This window comes from Sorex fumeus, unplaced genomic scaffold, assembly GCF_029834395.1.
Source record: "Sorex fumeus unplaced genomic scaffold, SorFum_2.1 ptg000073l, whole genome shotgun sequence".
NCBI lineage: Eukaryota > Metazoa > Chordata > Mammalia > Eulipotyphla > Soricidae > Sorex > Sorex fumeus.
This window is the reverse complement of record NW_026606130.1, coordinates 18,368,157-18,386,389: the sequence shown is the minus strand read 5'-3', so window position 1 is coordinate 18,386,389 and position 18,233 is coordinate 18,368,157. Positions and strand designations below refer to the sequence as shown.

The window sequence follows — 18,233 nt, the reverse complement described above, 5'->3', positions numbered from 1 at the left end:
CATAACTAGCGGCTGGAGCAATAGCACAGCGGGTAGGGCGTTTGCCTTGCACGTGGCTAACCCAGGTTCGATTCTCAGCATCCCATATGGTCCCCTGAGCACTGCCAGGGGTGATTCCTGAGTGTAGAACCAGGAGTGCATCGCCAGATGTGACTCAAAAAGCAAAAAAACAAAACAAACAAACAAAAAAACCCAAAACATAACCAGTACTTCACCACATACCCTTGCATATGTCTTCTTGGCTAGTTGATAAGTGTTTGTGTAAGTTGGGTACCAAGAAGTCAGTGGTAGTTATAGGTTATAGATTCTACATGTTTTGTATACATTGACAAATTACTACCTCCTTCCCAGTCAATCGATGTATCTGTTTTATATTCCCATTGGTGGAGTAGGTGAATGTATGGGGAGGCCTTTTCCCCTATATCTTTTGGTACTATCAGATGTTTTCATCTTTGCTAATCTGGGAGACATATGATATCTCATTTATAGTGTATTATCCTTTTGGTGACAAAAATGTGGTAAGCGTTCTTTCTGAGTAGCTATGTCTCATTTGTATTCCACTTTAAGGCTGTCTCTCTCTACTCTGATTCTTATTGTTAAATATTTAAGTCCTATACTATTTGCATTGTGTTGGTGGGTAAGGTAAGAGGAATAGTAGGATGGGCATGAGGAATCAAGAGAACGAAGGCTCAGGGCCAGACACATCTAGTCCTTCCACTGGTAGAAATGTTCTATGTCTCCAGTGTGCATATGTGGACACCAAAGTCGAGCAAAGGGAAATAAGAATTGACTGGTACATACCATGAAAGGCAGAGACAATACTCAACAATCTCTGTGGAGGCTAGAATGGCATCCTCTTCCTTCCAGTGAAGGTAGGGGATGTGTTGCTAGTAGGAGTGACAAAGAGGACTGGAGATGCAAAGGCAGTGTGGGTTTTTGAGGGGATCAGGGAATAGAAGTTTAGGTTGAGGTATTGATGATCACAGGAAAGCCCTGAAAGTTTTCTTGAAAGTTTGAAAGCTGGACTCAGACCACCTCTCCTACTTGATGCCTTTTGTGTGATGCCCTTTATTTTTCAGAATCGTTGCAGTGTACCTGTGGAGCAGGCCTCTGAGTCACTGCTGAAAAGCAAAGCTTGCTTTGGAGCTGAAAATCTCATGAGAGTCCTGGGGAACTATTGCCGTCTTGGGGAAGTGCGCACCCATATCCGTGTGGGTGTTGTTGGTAAGACCTGTGAGGGAGGTCATGGGACCCAGGTTCCTTCATCGAGCAGCAGCTTCATTAAGGGAAAGGATCCTTTGAACCTTATGTTTCCTTTGAGGGGCAGAGAGGAGTCCTTCAGGAAAGGTTTGTGACTTGTTATCTGACTAGGTGGGCATGTTGAGTACCAGAATTGCCCTGTGTTTTGAGTATTAGAACTATGGATCAAATGCTTGGGACTGGCCTTGAAGTCGAAGCCATCTCATTTTGTTATAGGAGGGAGGAGTAACTTTCTTTCAGAGTTAAGAACACTGAAATCCAGAGAAGGGGAAAAGGATATAGGGAGTTTTCCTGGGGAAGACAAGACAGAAAAGAGGCTCAAAGCTGGGCCTATCTACATCCCAGAGCACTGTGAGAAGACCAGCACAGAAGGAATAGAGGATTTGGGAATGGCAGAATTAGAACATGAGAGAAAAAAAGTGAAGTCATAGGAGGAAGATGTTGAAGAGAAGGTGCAATACTAAGAGAAAGGACAGATGTACATACTGTATATGTATAGAAAAGGAACTGGAATGCCAAATGGTATGGTGAGGAGTAGAAAGGGAAGGTAATAGAGGTATGTGGAGTGAGGGAGATATCATCAAAAGAGACCTAGAGATAGACATAGTTCACAGAAATTTTCAGAGAGATTCATTACAGGGCTAGAGATGCCTCTAGATATGTATGCAGATAGGTGTACATACCCAAAGAACAAAGGAAAAATATAAACAAACATACATTCCAGAGAGACAGGGTTATAGAAACAGGCAGGAATGAGATATAGAGATACAGAAACTTACAGATCTATAGACATGTATTTATGTGCACATGTAAAGTCCTGTCTAGATCCAGGGAATGCATATACAGGAGTCTCCAAGGCAAAACACATGCAGACCAAACCATTCCCACACACCCCATCTTTGCTTCTCCTAAGTAAATCTAGCCACAGTGAGATAAAAATGTGCTCAGATTCACTTCATCCTCATACAGAACCACAGAAAGAACCAAATACACATATGTGGCTGTGTTGAGACACACATGTAGAAGGAGAAATGGAGATACAAAGAAAGAGGGTTAGGGGGACACAGATGGAAAGAAAAAAATGAGACTCTGAATTATATAAAGAGGGACAGGGTAAGGGGAGGAAGAAGGGGAGAGATAGAGACAGAAAGAAGGAAAGAGATTGGAGGGAGAGAGGAGAGAGAAAGAGGAGGTACAGGCATAGAGAGGATAATCTAGAGAAGCAGAACAGTTGAGGTGGACAGAATTAGGGAGAAAGGACAGTGCAGAATGAGAGACCTTTAGACAAATTTAGAGGGCAAGAGTGATTAAGTGTAGGGAGGCACCAAGAATAGTATGAGGAGCAAAGGACTGAGTGTGAGAGAATCAAATGGAATGAATAGCGTGACTTTTAGCAGAAGGAGAACCAAAAGATCAGAGATACACATAGAAAGATGTATAGTTTCCACTCACAAGTTATACACATAGCACAAACATTTGTGATAGCAGTTCATGGGTAAATTTTAGCGGTTGAAAGAATAATGGTGAGAATGAGAATAAGAGGCTTCGTGAGGTTTGAGAAGTCCACAAATACAGCCATAGGCCAAGAGATTCTTGGCAATTGCCCAAACAAAAAAAAAAACACACCAGGCCAACAGCTGCTCAGAGATGAGTCCCTTCTCTGCTAAGGGAATTATACTCTGAGAAAAACAGGTTTTTGTGTAATGGGCACTTCCTTATGTCTACCTGCTATTGGATTTTGTCACAGAGTTCTTACACTGAGAACCTTTCCTAAACTACTTGTAGATGGGAGGTGAATGTTACATCTAAAAAGAGGAACACATCTACCCTGATTGCTTACAAGTGAAAAAGGAGAGTGGGGTAGAAAGTACATGTAAGGGCTCAGTCAGTGCCTGGTGTGGGAGGCCAAGACCAGGAGACAGACTCTGTTTTGGGTTTCTGGCCTGGTCACTACCACTGCCTTGACCTCCCTTCCCATATGGATCCCAGAACCATTCCTATACATTGACAAATGTTCTTGAGGACCTCTGCTGCCCTGAAATGCCTTTTGCTTCCTTGTAGGCCTTCCCAATGTTGGGAAGAGCAGCCTGATCAATAGTTTGAAACGCAGTCGTGCATGCAGCGTGGGAGCTGTTCCTGGGGTTACCAAGTAAGTACCTGCCTGTTCCCTAACTCCACAGCTTGACCCTACTATACCCATAAATCCGCACCTCTAGGCTCCGTTCCTTTGGTTCCTTTCAACCATTCTTTGATTCTTCTCTGGGCACAGAGGTCTCAGTTACAGCCCATGTTTACCTGGCCTCCCCTAGAAGTGGGCCAGGTCCCAGGCTGGATGCTTCCTTCCCCTGTTCACTCCTTAAAGCTTCCTAACTCCCATGTAGGGCTGGGCTACAAATAAGCTGACAAAGCAGTTGAGACTCAGAATAAGAAACTGGCCCAGAGTGCTGCATCTCAGACTGTAATCACAGAGGCTAGACTGTAGCCTCTCAGGTCTATAGACCTAGAGACCCTAGCCCCACATCTCCACCTTTGTCTGTACACTATATATTCCTGACTTCTACTCTCAGTTGTGTGCTAGGCCAAAAGGATGCTAGACACATTTGGGCCTATGGGCTCCCTCTGTACTTTCTCTTCCCTCCCACCTCAGGTTTATGCAGGAAGTATACCTGGACAAGTTCATCAGGCTACTAGATGCCCCAGGCATTGTTCCAGGACCGAGTTCAGAGGTGGGCACCATCCTGCGCAATTGCATCCAAGTGCAGAAGCTTGCAGACCCTGTGACCCCAGTAGAGACCATCTTGCAGCGCTGCAACCTGGATGAGGTACACAGACTCTTTTTTTTTTTTATTAGTGAAACACCATGAGGTACAGTTGTAGATTTACAAATTTTTGTGCTTGGATCTCGGTCATACCACGATCAAATACCCATCCCTCCAACAGTGTCCATTTTCCACCACCAGGATAATATCCCTCCCCCTCCATCCCCCCCTGCCACTGTGGCAGGGCATTCCCCCTTGTTCTCTCTCTCCTTTTGGGTGTTGTGATCAGCAAAAGAGGCATTGAGTGGTGAACATGTTCAGTCCAGTCTACTTTCAACCTGCATCTCCCCTCCTGGGAGGATCCTCCAAACACCCTCCACTTGGTGTTGCCCTTTCTATCTGAATTGTCCTTTCCCCTAGAATACCCGGCTGGCCTCTAAGTTATGGAGTAATTCTCCTGGTGCTGATCTCAGCTATTCTTGGGTATTAATCTCATATTTTGTTACTTTATATCCCCCAGATGAATGCAATCTTTCTATGTCTATCCCTCTCTTTCTGACTCATTTCACTTAGCATGATACTTTCCATATTGTACCACTTGTATGTAAAGTTCATGACTTCATCTTTTCTAAGAGCTACATAGTACTCCATTGGAGGTACACAGACTCTTGCTACCTACCCTGTCTCATGGGTACTTCATCATTCCTAATTATGTTTTTCTTCCTCCTGTCACTAGATTTCCAACTACTATGGCATCTCTGGGTTCCAGACCACACAGCACTTTCTGACTGCAGTGGCCCACCGCTTGGGGAAGAAGAAGAAGGGAGGCATATACAGTTTGGAGCAGGCAGCCAAAGCTGTCTTGGCTGACTGGGTGAGGTGAGGCCTGCTGGGAGTCAGGCTCCACAAAGAGAGTCAGGTTCCACAATCTATGTTTGCGTGGCAGAACAGCCTGATTTCTTGGGTCCCAGGGTAGAAAAAGGTGAAGGCAAGAGGTCATATTCTGCTTGAAAATCTATGCTGTGATTATCTAGCAACTTAACAACTTATTTACAAGCCACTGTCTGGGTTTTCTTGTCCTTACTCTGTACCTCTCCTCTTCTCTCCTCTCCCCTCCCTTCTTCTCCTCTCTTTCCCTCCCCTCCTCTCCCCTCTTCTCCCCTCCTCTTCCCCTGCTCCTTTCTTCCCTCCTTCCCTCCCTCCTTCCCTCCCTCCCTCCCTCCCTCCCTCCCTCCCTCCCTCCCCCTCTCCCTCCCTCCCTTCCTTCTGCTTTTTTATGTGGGGTTGGAGGATGCGGCAATAGCAGGAAATATTTAGGGGCTATTGATTGTTTGATGCTTGGGGGTCGCTCCTGGTAGTGCTGGGGGGAACTATACAGTGCAACAGATTGAACCTGGTTCCTCATATGCATTCCAGCCCTTTGAGCCATCTCCTTGGTCTGGCTGTTTATGACTCAGGAACTGATCCTCTCTTTGGTCATTTGATCTCTTAATAACATCACCACCAATTTCCCCCATCTCCCAGTGGGAAGATCAGCTTCTACACACCTCCACCTGCCACCCACACTCTGCCCTCCCATCTCAGTGCTGAGATTGTTAAGGAGATGACTGAGGTCTTCGACATTGAGGATACGGAACAGGCCAATGAAGACACCATGGAATGTAAGTGGTACAAGAGGACCAGTTTGCTTAGTCCTTGTAGAACCACACAGATCAAAAACAGCTTCCATGTTTGACTTCCCATGTTTGGCACTATTATTGCTCTGGGAAAATTATTTAACAAGCCCTAAGCTTATTATCTTTCCCTCAAGATGGAAAACCCTAACCTGAGTCATGGTGTATAGTTGTGGGCTCTTTGTATATAGAAAGCAATGGCAAAATATTGGTTGCATGGTGAGTAGCTCAGGAAATGCAAGGTTTCCACTTTTTGGGATTTGGAGTGGACTGAGACATTCCTAACAAAAACTCCTTCATATTGCCTCTAGGCTTTTGCATGTCTAGACATTAACTTTTATTATTTAATAAGTAAAAATACTTAAAATAGTATTTAGCATATATAGTACATGCTTGATAAATATTAGCGAGTATTAAGATGATTGTTTTTTGGGATACTGAGATGTGACTTTCAAAAACTTTAGTAGGACATTTCTGTTTCTATCTGTGGCTTATTGCTTCTTTTTCCTTTATGCTATTCAAGAAAGGCCTGTATTGTCTTGGTACTCTCTGAGCTAGTTTGTAAACTGTATGGGATAGTGAAGAAAACTTGTTACTGACTTCTAATTCCTTTATTTCTCTTGAGGGCCTATAGCTTTCCTTCTCTGAGTCCTTTTACTATCATAGGATTACAGATGAGGACAATACCTGCCTGCTTTCAGGTGTATTCCGCACGTGTCTTGGGGAAAGACAGCCCTATTCTGAATTTTATGAAGTGGGTAGTTGGGAAGGAATTCAAGCCCATATTTTTATGATGATGTTTGATTCTGGTTTTTGTGAGGACAATAGGGGACTCCATATTTGAGAATGCCTCTGGCAGAAAAAAAAAGTTCTGGGAACTTGAGAGTAGGGTGAGGGAGATACCACCGGTAAATGTTTTTTTAGGGGAGTTGGCCCTAAATTTTGAGGAGTAAATGGAATTAGAGGTTTAGGGAAGGGGATCAGGGCAAAGTTTAAAAGCAGAGAAGAAAGTATTATGGGCATACAATTGGCAAAGGGCTCATTTGTGGTTTGCAGCGGAGCCCATCTCCAGACAAGAGACTTGAGTTTGAGACTTGAGAGTTGGAGTGGAGACTCCCAGAGTCTTGCCATTTTAGGTTAGTATCCCAAGCCAGTGCAGTATCGACATCTGTGTGACTCATAGAAACACAGTCATAGGTCTGTGGCATTCTCATTTTGCAGATGAGGAGTACTCCAAGAGGCCCTTTTCCAGAGTGCCTTTCTGTATATAAAACCCATGCTGTTTATCCTTTCTGTGACTGTCTCAGCAGTAATCAAAGAGCCCTTCCTTCTGACTCTTTAGGGTCTTTCCTGAGTAGTATTTACTTATCCTTTCCACTGCTTCTTTTTTTTTTCTTTTTGGGTCACACCCAGCGATGCTCAGGGGTTACTCCTGGCTATGCACTCAGGAATTACTCCTGGCGGTGCTTGGGGGACCATATAAAATGCTGGAAATCGAACCCGGGTCGGCCACGTGCAAGGCAAATGCCCTACCCGCTGTGCTATTGCTCCATTCCCTCTACTGGTTCTTGACCAAGGGGATTGGCAGCACGGAGGAGTCTGTACTCTAACCTTGGTATTGGTTGTATTAAAGGCTTAGCCACTGGAGAGTCTGATGAACTGTTGGATGACATTGACCCACTCGAAATGGATATCAAGTGGCTCCATTCGCCTCTGGCAGGTGGTGCAGAAAATAAAACCAACATGTATAAGGTACTTGTTCCCATTTTTGATGGCAACCACTTCCTTTATCTAGAATTCTGTGATTTGGTCGGATCCTTCTGCCTGACTCCTGTGAGGGCTTCCTGTAATTGTCAAGGAGGATAAATGTTGGTTGTTTCACTGTGGGTTCCTTTGTTCCTTGACAAAACTGTGGCAGGTCCAAGGAAGAGGTGTTTTCTTCGAAGCAGCTTTCTCAGCCTTGACTCTGACTTAGAGAACTCGTGTTCTTGTCTAACCACCCTGTTGTTTAAACAATCAATTTAGATATCTGACTCTTCCCCTTAAATATTGTCTGGACTCTCAAAAGTCAGCTACCAAATTCTCTGACCTTTTTTCTCCCATACCTCTCTAGAAGATTATGGAGTCTCTCTATGCTGTTTTTCCTATAACCTTAGTGTAAGCTTTGAGTTCTCTTTCTCCTGACATTTGTCCTATTTTTTGGGCAGGTGAAGATTGTTTTGGGTCATACCCAGCGGTGCTTGGAGCTATACCTGTCTCTGCTCAGCAACACTCCTGGTGGTGCTTGGTAGAGAACCGGGACTGTTGGCTGCATGCAAGGCATGTGCTTTAACCTATGCACTGTCTCTCTAGACCATATTCTGGTTTTCTACTCCGTATCACAAGTTTTAGACTTTAAGTTAGGGACCGTGTGCAGGGTTACTCCATTTTTTTAACTCTAGTAGTAACTCCTAGACAATAAAATTTAGGTATGTATATTGTGAATATGTGTGTGTGTGCTCAGAATGGTACCTGGCACACAGTGAGCTTTCTGCCAGTATAAACTTTTATTCCCTACACATTTTCTGTCCCAGCCAGATAGATACCCTTTTACTATTGAGGTAGTCTCTGTACTTTTTTTGCTGTTAAGTCAGAATAAACCCTCTGTCAATAAATGTATGTTAACCAACATACTCTAAACTGCTGTCACCTACATTGCATCTCTTTGGCAGGTACTTCCCACATTCTGACTTCTTGATGGTTGGATTGTATCTTCTTGCTTGAATCCTTCATGAAATAAGACTGCATCTGATTTATTTTCCCAGTATTTTTTACATAAAACCTGGGCATAGAGTAGGTGTCTAAATGTATATGATAAATTCAGTAAGAACTGAAAGATCACTTGAGTGAGGACTGTAGTATCTGTGTTTTCATCTTAATTTTTTGTTTTCTGTTCATTCTCAGTGGTGCTCAGGGATTATTTCTGGCAGGCTCAGGGAACCATTTGTATTACCAGAGATCGAATTCAGGTTTGCCATGTGTACCCCTGCCCTACGCTTTTATTTTATTATAAAACCTATGCAAGTCTACCTATTCATCCCATTTGAGAGGTAAATAAACTGAAGCTAAGAAGTTAATTATTTGCTAGTCTATGGAAGAGCCAGATTTGAAATTTCATTCTGCCTGTCTTCAGACTCTGTTCTTACCTAAGCCTGCTCTTTCCTCCTATGATGCCTCCTTTGGAGGTAGCTCAGTTTCCTTTCTATCCAGATTGGAGAGCTCACTGGATATTGTACCAGTTCAAATCATCAGAAGGGGTGGCCTAAGCGCAATGTGGACTACTACCCTGGGAATAATGACACAGTGGATATCTGCACAGTGGATCGCCGCCCAGTGCTGCAGAGGATCATGGATACAGATCCCCTGCAGCAGGGCCAGGCCCTGGCATCTGCTTTGAAGAATAAGAAGAAGATGCAGAAGCGTTCAGGTGGGGACCTACAACCCTATGCTTCAAAATGGTATCTTGGGCCTACGTTGGATCTTGTTTAGTGCTTCCTAAATGAGTATCTCCATGTATCCTCCAGACCAAGGTTAGCGATTAGGGATGGGTTAGAATAGTATTTTAGAATATCTCAGAGGACTTGTTAAAACACAGACTTTTGAACCTAACCTCAGAATTTCTCAGTGACTGTGGGCTACTTGTGAGCTGTAAGAATTTTTTTCTTTTTAACCGGTTCTCATCTGATGCTGATCCTCTGGGGAACAAACTTGGTGAGCTACCATGTTCTTGTATATCAAATAGCTGTTCATTTAGTATTAGGAAATTTACAGGTTGTATGCAATCTTTACTTTATCAGTATTCCAAAAGGTACAGATTGATACAACATAAAATGTTTCTTTCCTTCCAATTCTGTAGTCATCCAGGCCTGCTTTCAGGCAAATGATTAATTTCTTCTCATACCTGAGAAGTACACCGGCAAATATCTATACATTTTGTCAGTTTTTAAATACAAATGCTTGTCTTGTCCACATTATTTTTTTATTTAATATACACTAGGAACATTTTCATATCAGTTTATAAAATCACATCATTAATTTTTTTTAGCTTAAAATTTTTTGATGGTGCCAAGATTAAATCCTGGACCTTATATATGTAAAACTTCCTTGTTTTAAAAAATTTTTTATTAGTGAAACACCACGAGGTACAGTTGTAGACTTACAAATTTTTGTGCTTGGGTTTCAGTTATACAGTGATCGAGTACCCATACCTCCACCAGTGCCCATTTTCCACCACCACTGATCCCAGTATCCCTCCCACCCCCATCCCCCCACATCCCACCCTGCCTCTGTGGCAGGGCATTCCCTTTTGTTCTCTTTCTCCTTTGGGTGCTGTGGTTTGCAAAAGAGGCATTGAGTGGCAGTCATATTCCGTCTATAGTCTACTTTCAGCATGCTTCTCCCATCTTGGGCGGATCCTCCCAACACCCTTTATTTGGTGCTCCCTTCTCTATCTGAGCTACTTTTTCCCCTAGCGTGTGTGGCTGGCCTCCAAGCCATGGAGTAAACCTCCTGGTACCTATCTCGGCTATTCTTGGGTGTTAGTCTCCTATATGCCGAATGGTTCAGCCCTTTTGGAAAACAATATGGATGATTCTCAAAAAATTAGAAATTGAGCTCCCATTTGACCAGCAATACCACTCCTGGGAACATATTCCAGAGAGGCAAAAAAGTATAGTTGAAGTGACATCTGCACTTATTTGTTCATTGTAGCACTCTTTACAATTGCTAGAATCTGGAAAAAACCTGAGTGCCTGAGATTAGATGACTGGTTAAAGAATCTTTGGTACATCTACACAATGGAGTACTATGTAGCTGTTAGAAAAGATGAAGTCATGAAATTTACATACAAGTGATACTACATGGAAAGTATCATGTTAAGCGAAATGAGTCAGAAAGAGAGGGATAGACATAGAAAGATTGCATTCATCTGGGGAACATAAAGTAACAAAATGGGAGACTAATACCCAAAAGTGGCCGAGATTAGTACCAGGAGGTTTGCTCCATGGCTTGGAGGCCAGCCACACGTGCTAGGGGAAAAGGGAGCTCAGATAGAGAAGGGATCACCAAATAAAGGGCATTGAGAGGATCCTCCCAGTATGGGAGAAGCATGCTGAAATAGACTATAGACCAAACATGATTGCCACTCAATGCCTCTTTTGCAAACCACAACATCCAAAAGGAGAGAGAGAACAAAAGAGAATGCCCTGCCACAGAGGTAGGGTGGGGTGGGGGGATGGGGGTTGGGAGGGATACTGGGATCTGTGGTGGTGGAAAATGGGCACTGGTGGAGGAATGGGTACTTGATCATTGTATAATTGAAACCCAAGCACAAAAATTTGTAAGTCTACAACTGTACCTCATGGTGTTTCACTAATAAAAATTAAAAAGAAACTTTGGTACATCTGCACAATGGAGTACCATGTAACTGTTAGAAAGGATGAAGTCATGAAATTTACATACAAGTGGTACTACATGGAAAGTATCATGCTAAGCGAAATGAGTCAGAAAGAGAGGGACAGTTATAGAAAGATTGCATTCATCTGGGTAACATAAAATAACAAAATAGGAGACTAGCACCCAAAACTTCCTCATGTTAATGGTTGTCTGGCTCACAATTTTTTGCTTATTTAGGTGTTCATGGTATACTGGTCTTCATTAATTCATTGCAAAAGTCTTTTTCATTTGTTGAGTGAAGCAGCTGAGTCTGAGAAATGCTGCAACACACTAACAACTAGTATTTTATGCAGATCAAATGAAAAACTTGACATGAAGACTTGTTCTTTGAATTAGGTGGTGTATAAAGCCACTTATCTTATTCTGACCCTATACTGAGTCCTGATAATCCAAGGTTGAATTTCCCTTGCACTCCTGTGGGGAAAAAATGAGAAATAGCTATTGGCAATACAGACTGATTACTGTGAAGACATGGAAAGCACAATCATTAATCCTCGAGAAGCCTGGATATGGTAGGGAGGTTAGGGTGATCAGAGAAAGTCTTTTGGAAGAGGCGATGTATCAAGGAAGTCCTGAAATTGGTAGGATGTGGCTGCCTCCAGATCCAAAGCCTTTAGGGCTATGCTGTCTTTTTGCTATGAAAACTTTGAGGGTAATGTTATCAAGTTGCATATAGTAAAAGAAAATTGTATTTTTTAATACTAGGAAGTGACAAAAATACTTGGAGCCCAGTAAGTTTGATACTGAGATCAACTCTGTTGAAGTCATCATTTCACAGAGAATGTCTGCCAATAACCCATCAGTTGTTTTTAGTGTTGGGGTTTGTATGAGTCAGTATGGAGTGAACCAGTGATGTCAGCCAGCTCCTGCAGGCTTTCTGTTGACAAGCCAGCCACTAGATGACTACCTGTTTCTCCATCTGTAGATAAACTCGCCAGCAAGCTGTCTGATTCCATGATGTCTGCTCTCGACCTCTCTGGCAATGCAGATGACAGTGCTGATGACTGATCAACTGATTGACTGTCTCCGCTCTCAGCACCAGTTCCAGAGAGGATGGGGAAATACAGATGAAATTAAATGGTTTGCATCACCCTGAGGGAACTTATTTGCTTATTGTTTTCCCTGCGAAATATTAAAAGAAAACTATCCTTCTGCTTCTCTCCATTGTCTAAGAAGAAAGTTCCACTTGCAGTAACTGGCAACCCTTTATTTAACCCTTGCTCTACTCTAACAGAGAAATAAATGATCAGTAAATCCCTGTTGCTTGTGATTTATCTCCACTCTGTGGATTAGGCTGATTGAAATGCTTCATAACTCACAAAGCTCTCCTGGAATGCTAAACATGCATGTAGTACCATGGCCCTTGGTGGACCTTGAGATTCATGGGAGGGTGATGGATTATAGCCCAGAGGCAAGACATTCCAGTAGAGGGCTATAAGTCAGGAATGTGATCATTCTTCTGTCCTGGAAAGGTCTTACAGAGAAGAGAACTCAAGCCTGGTTGGTGCTGCATTGTGTAGGCATTTTGCACTTAAGTAAACAAGGCACCTGTAAGTGGAGTGGGAAGTTAGATGTATTAGGGCCAAACCGTGACTTGGGGTAATTCTTTAACTGAACAGCTCTGTATGGGCTCCACTTTTGTGTAACTTTCAGTATCAGAATTTGAATTTCACAATTCAGAAAGGCTTTATACATTTACAAACTGTGTCTCAAGAACTGATTTTTTTTTCTTTTAGAAATATCCTTGAATTTTTAAAAAAATTTTTTCTGTGGTAATTTTTTAAATTTTTTAAATGAATCACTGTTTTATTAAGAAGCATACATGCCAATTCCTCTATAGTATCAATAATCCACATACCCTATTAAAATGCAATTAGATATCTTATCTGGGAGAGCCTTTAATATCTGAAAAGGACAGTAGGCCCAAGCAGTGTTGGGATCCTTAGGAAAATGCTTAAGTAGATGAGAGCAGAAGCACAGTCTTCTGACTTTTCCATGGATTGTTGTTATACACAGGACTTCCATTCCTGGCAATTTACCCATGACTGGATACATTTGAAGGGAATAGACATTAGATTACTTGATTAAGCACTCACCATGTTAGCCTGTGTTATCAAGCCTTTTAATATATTCTTTCTTTGGTTTAGAAGAGGGTCTTGCAAAAATTCCACCATGCCCCCTTGGATTAGGTCCCAATTTACTTCACACTATCTTATTCCTTTCTCTACATATAATAGTGTTAGAATGAAGACCACAGAGATAGTTCAGAGGATAAAGTGTTTTCCTTACATGCTGCTGATCTTGGTTTGAATCCTGGTACCACATATAGTGTCGTGAACAACTTGAGGAGTGAGCTCTGAGTGCCACCAGGTGTGGCTCCAAAATCAAAATAATTGTTACAATGAAAAACTTATCAAGGCTAACAAAAGGGAATGCCCTGCCAGAGAGGTAGGGGGGTATGGGGGGGTGGGAGGGATACTGGGATCAGTGGTGGTAGAGAATGGGCACTGGTGGAGGGATGGATATTTGATCATTGTATAACTGAAACCCAAGCACAAAAATTTGTAAGTCTACAACTGTACCTCATGGTGTTTCACTAATAAAAATTTAAAAAAAAACTTAACAAGGCAACTAAGTAAGCCAGTTAAAAGTCATGCATTTCATAATCTCACATTTATTTTTCTAGGATTCTTAAGAGATACTGTTAACTAAGTAGGTACTAGAAATAAGTATCTCAATGAATAAGAAGCAGTCTTGGAGTATACTCTTACCCAAACAGGACTGAATTAGCATGTGGTCTCTGAGCAATGCCAGGAGGAGCCCTGAGCACAAAGTTAGGAATAATGACTGAGAACCACTGGGTGTGGCCCAAAACAACAAAACAAAACTATGTTACCTTTTTATTTTTTACCAGTTTTATTATGATACCCAGACTTAAAATACTGTCAATTATGTTTGTCTTCATAAGTATATTGTTTCAACAACAAACCCATCATCAGAGTGCCCTTTTTCCTCCAGCCGCATTTCAAGGGCCCCTCCAAACTCCTTCCCTCTAGGTAATGTCAGCTGTATGGACAAAATTTGCAGTCCTGATGCCTTTGGCCATTTGTTAGCCCCTTATGTTTCTTTATACCCTACATATTAGGACTTTTTTTCCATGTGTAGGTGGTGTACCCTATACATTATAGATGAATAAAGCTAAACTCTTGAGATTTCACAAAATTTTATTTCATTTTATTTTTATTTATTTATTGAATCACTGTGGGAAAAGTTACAAAGCTTTCAGGTTTAAGTCTCGGTCATGCAAATATCAAACACATTTCCCTTTACCAATACTTATTTTTCACCACGAAGAACCCCAATAAACCCCCCCTCCCAACCCTCCCAATGCCTGTGAGGCAGATGAATTCTAGTTAACACTCTATCTTCTTTGATTAGATTCATTGTTTTGACAAAAGATGCACCCTTATTATTTAGAGTTTACACCCCCAAATCCAGATATCTGGAGCGATAGCACAGCGGTAGGGCGTTTGCCTTGCACGCAGCCAACATGGCTGACCCAAGTTCGATTTCTCCGCCCCTCTCGGAGAGCCCGGCAAGCTACCGAAAGTATCCACCCGTGATGTATTCGATATGCCAAACACAGTAACAACAAAATCTCCAATGGAGACGTTACTGGGCCCACTCAAGCAAATCGATGAACAATGGAAGGGCCTTTACCTTTACCTTTCCCTTTACCCCCAAATCAGACATGCTGAAAAGGCATTGTGAAATAATTTGTTTTCTACAGCTGGTCACAAGAATCAAATGATGTCGCGCGGCCACAGTAGTAGATTTTGGATTTCTGGCATTTTACTTATTAAGCCTGGAAATAATTCTGCTGAGAGTCAGATAATTATGAGATTTGTTTCTGTGTTTTGGAGCCATGGCCGTGCTGGAGAGCCGCTCGTGGGGGGCAACTCCTGACCTCGGTAGGGCATGAAGGACGAGCCGGGAACACCCCTCTTCCCATGAGGTTTCAGTCACCCCATCATGCCCGGCTCATGCCTGGCTTTCCATAAAGCTCCGAAGCGGCTGCCATCTTTCTTTCCAGAGGGAAGAAAGCAGATTTCACAAAATTTTAAGTCAATGATAAGTTGGTAATTTTTTTAGGGGGGTCACACCCGGCCATGCACAGGGGTTGCTCCTAGCTCTGCACTCACGAATTACTCCTGGCGGTGCTCAGGGGACCATATGGGATGCTGGGAATCGAACCCGGGTCGGCCACTTGCAAGGCAAACGCCCTACCTGCTGTGCTATTGCTCCAGCCCCCAGATAAGGTATTAATTTTTTTCTTTTCTTTTTTTTTTTTAATTTATTTATTGAATCACTGTGGGAAAGGTTACAAAGCTTTCAGGTTTATGTCTCAGTCATGCAAATATCAAACACATTTCCCTTTACCAATACTTATTTTTTACCATGAAGAACCCCAATAAAACCCCACCCCCCACCCCTCCCCGTCCCTGTGAGGCAGATGAATTCTAGTTAACACTCTATCTGCTTTGATTAGATTCATTGTTTCAATAAAAGATTCACCACTATTATTTAGAGTTTACCCCCCCCCCCAAATCAGACATGTTGAAAAAGCATTGTGAAGTGATTTGCTTTCTACGGCTGGGTTCAAGAATTAAATGTTGGTTTTGGATTTCTGCTCTTTTACCTATTGACCCTGGAAGTATTTCTACTGAAAGTCAGATAGAAGAAATTGGTTTCTGTGTTCTGGAGTCCTGGCCGTGCTGGAGAGCCGCTCGCGGGGGGCAACCGGTGGCCTCGGTAGGGCGTGAAGGACGGACCGGAACGCCCCCCTTCCCATGAGGCTTTAGTCGCCCCCACACTCCCGGCTCATACCTGCTGTCCACAAGGCTCCCATGTGGCCGCCATCTTTCTTTCCAGAGAGGAGAGGGCGAATGGGGCAACACCCTTTCCCCTCCGGCAGACTTGATGGCCTGGATCAATGCATAGTCCGTTCACTTTTTTGCTCCAAGCTGCTGGGTTCTGCATTAAGTCCTTGTGCTTCTGGGGCCGTGGCCGTGCTGGAGAGCCGCTCGCGGGGGGCAACTGGTGACCTCGGTAGGGCGTGAAGGACGGACCAGAACGCCCCCCTTCCCATGAGGTTTTAGTCGCCCCCACACCCCCGGCTCATACCTGCTGTCCACAAGGCTCCCATGTGGCCGCCATCTTTCTTTCCAGAGGGAGGAGGGCGGAAGGGAGCAACACCCTTTCCCCTCTGGGCAGAAATGATTGCCTGGATTAACGCATAGTCCTTTCACTTTTCTGCTCCAAGCTGCTGGGTTCTGCATTAGGTCATTGTGCTTCTGGGGCTGTGGCCGTGCTGGAGAGCCGCTCGTGGGGGCAACTGGTGGCCTTGGTAGGGCATGAAGGGCGGACCGAAACGCCCCCCTTCCATGAGGTTTTAGTCGCCCCCACACTCCCGGCTCATACCTGCTGTCCACAAGGCTCCCATGTGGCCGCCATCTTTCTTTCCAGAGAGGAGAGGGCGAATGGGGCAACACCCTTTCCCCTCCGGCAGACTTGATGGCCTGGATCAATGCATAGTCCGTTCACTTTTCTGCTCCAAGCTGCTGGGTTCTGCATTAAGCCCTTGTGCTTCTGGGGCTGTGGCCGTGCTGGAGAGCCGCTCGTGGGGGGCAACTGGTGACCTCGGTAGGGCGTGAAGGACGGACCGGAACGCCCCCCTTCCCATGAGGTTTTAGTCGCCCCCACACCCCCGGCTCATACCTGCTGTCCACAAGGCTCCCATGCGGCCGCCATCCTTCTTTCCAGAGAAGAGAGGGCGAATGGGGCAACACCCTTTTCCCTCCGGGCAGACATGATGGCCTGGATTAACGCATAGTCCTTTCACTTTTCTGCTCCAAGCTGCTGGGTTCTGCATTAAGTCCTTGTGTTTCTGGGGCTGTGGCCGTGCTCCAAACTTAACTCTGATTTTCAGGGAGAAACGTTAGGTAGTTTACTTCCCATTGATCACTTTGTATATAGAGAGATGTCGCGCGGCCGTGTAAGCAGCCGTGCTGTTTTAAGGAAAAGTCCTAGTTCCCGCATACTCGAGCTGTGCTTGTAGAGGCTTCTGGTCACCGGGGTTCCATCTGGGGTAGCCGGGATGCGGTACCTACCCCATCTGGGACTTCCCGATGATCTAGGCTCTTTTTGGAACCTTTTTCTTTTTCTCCGGGAGCTGTGGGTCCCGCCCTCCATGTGGCCCTTCTCTTCCGACTGTATGCTGTAAAGATGGCGCTGGGGGGCGGGCTGTGGGCGTGACTTCCGGAATCAGAGGTTACCTGGGAGCTGTAGTCCCGGCAGATTTGAGAAAAAGTCCTAGTTCCCGCATACTCGAGCTGTGCTTGTAGAGGCTTCTGGTCACCGGGGTTCCATCTGGGGGAGGCGGGATGCGGTATCTACCCCATCTGGGACTTCCCGATGATCTCGGCTCTTTTTGGAACCTGTTTTTTTCTTTTTCTCCGGGAGCTGTGGGTCCCGCCCTCCATGTGGCCCTTCTCTTCCGGCTGTATGCTGCCTGTTTTAGTTTTCTTTAAGTGTTTGGTCACATCTAGCATTTGTCAAGGACTATGCCTGGTTAGACACTAAGGAATTACTCCTGTAGGTACTCTGGGGTCCATATGGGATGCTGGGGATTGAACCTGAATCAGGTACGTGCAAGGCAAGTACCTTACTCACTGTACTATTTCTTCAGACTACTACAACAACTATTATTTATAAAAGTTCAATATAAGAAGACTATAACTTTTATTTCTTGATATATTTATGCATATACATATATCCAGATCAAATAGCCCTTCTAATCAGGAGATATTAGTGATACTTATATGATAAAATCAGGTAGGGGAGTCTACTCTCTCCATTACAATTTATTACTCTATTAGAAGTAGCAAGCATTGTAATTAGAAAAGAGAAATAAATAACATAATTGGAATGGAGAAGCTAAAATCTTTAAATATTATTATTATTATTGTTGTTATTCAGGCCTAGAAAA

At 43.8% G+C, this 18,233-nt stretch overlaps 1 protein-coding gene across 1 annotated transcript in view; it reads left to right on the top strand.

Annotated features, from left to right (window-relative positions):
* GNL3L (G protein nucleolar 3 like) overlaps positions 1–12,443 on the top strand; it is a 39,645-nt gene extending 27,202 nt beyond the window's left edge. Inside the window, exons 9-16 of the mRNA XM_056129981.1 lie at positions 1,080–1,224; positions 3,322–3,409; positions 3,908–4,082; positions 4,756–4,898; positions 5,544–5,680; positions 7,326–7,444; positions 8,942–9,158; positions 12,111–12,443. Of these exons, the coding sequence (XP_055985956.1) occupies positions 1,080–1,224; positions 3,322–3,409; positions 3,908–4,082; positions 4,756–4,898; positions 5,544–5,680; positions 7,326–7,444; positions 8,942–9,158; positions 12,111–12,193 (1,107 nt within the window). The 3' untranslated portion in view covers positions 12,194–12,443. The remainder of the gene's footprint in view (positions 1–1,079; positions 1,225–3,321; positions 3,410–3,907; positions 4,083–4,755; positions 4,899–5,543; positions 5,681–7,325; positions 7,445–8,941; positions 9,159–12,110) is intronic.
* Positions 12,444–18,233: the final 5,790 nt, after the last annotated feature.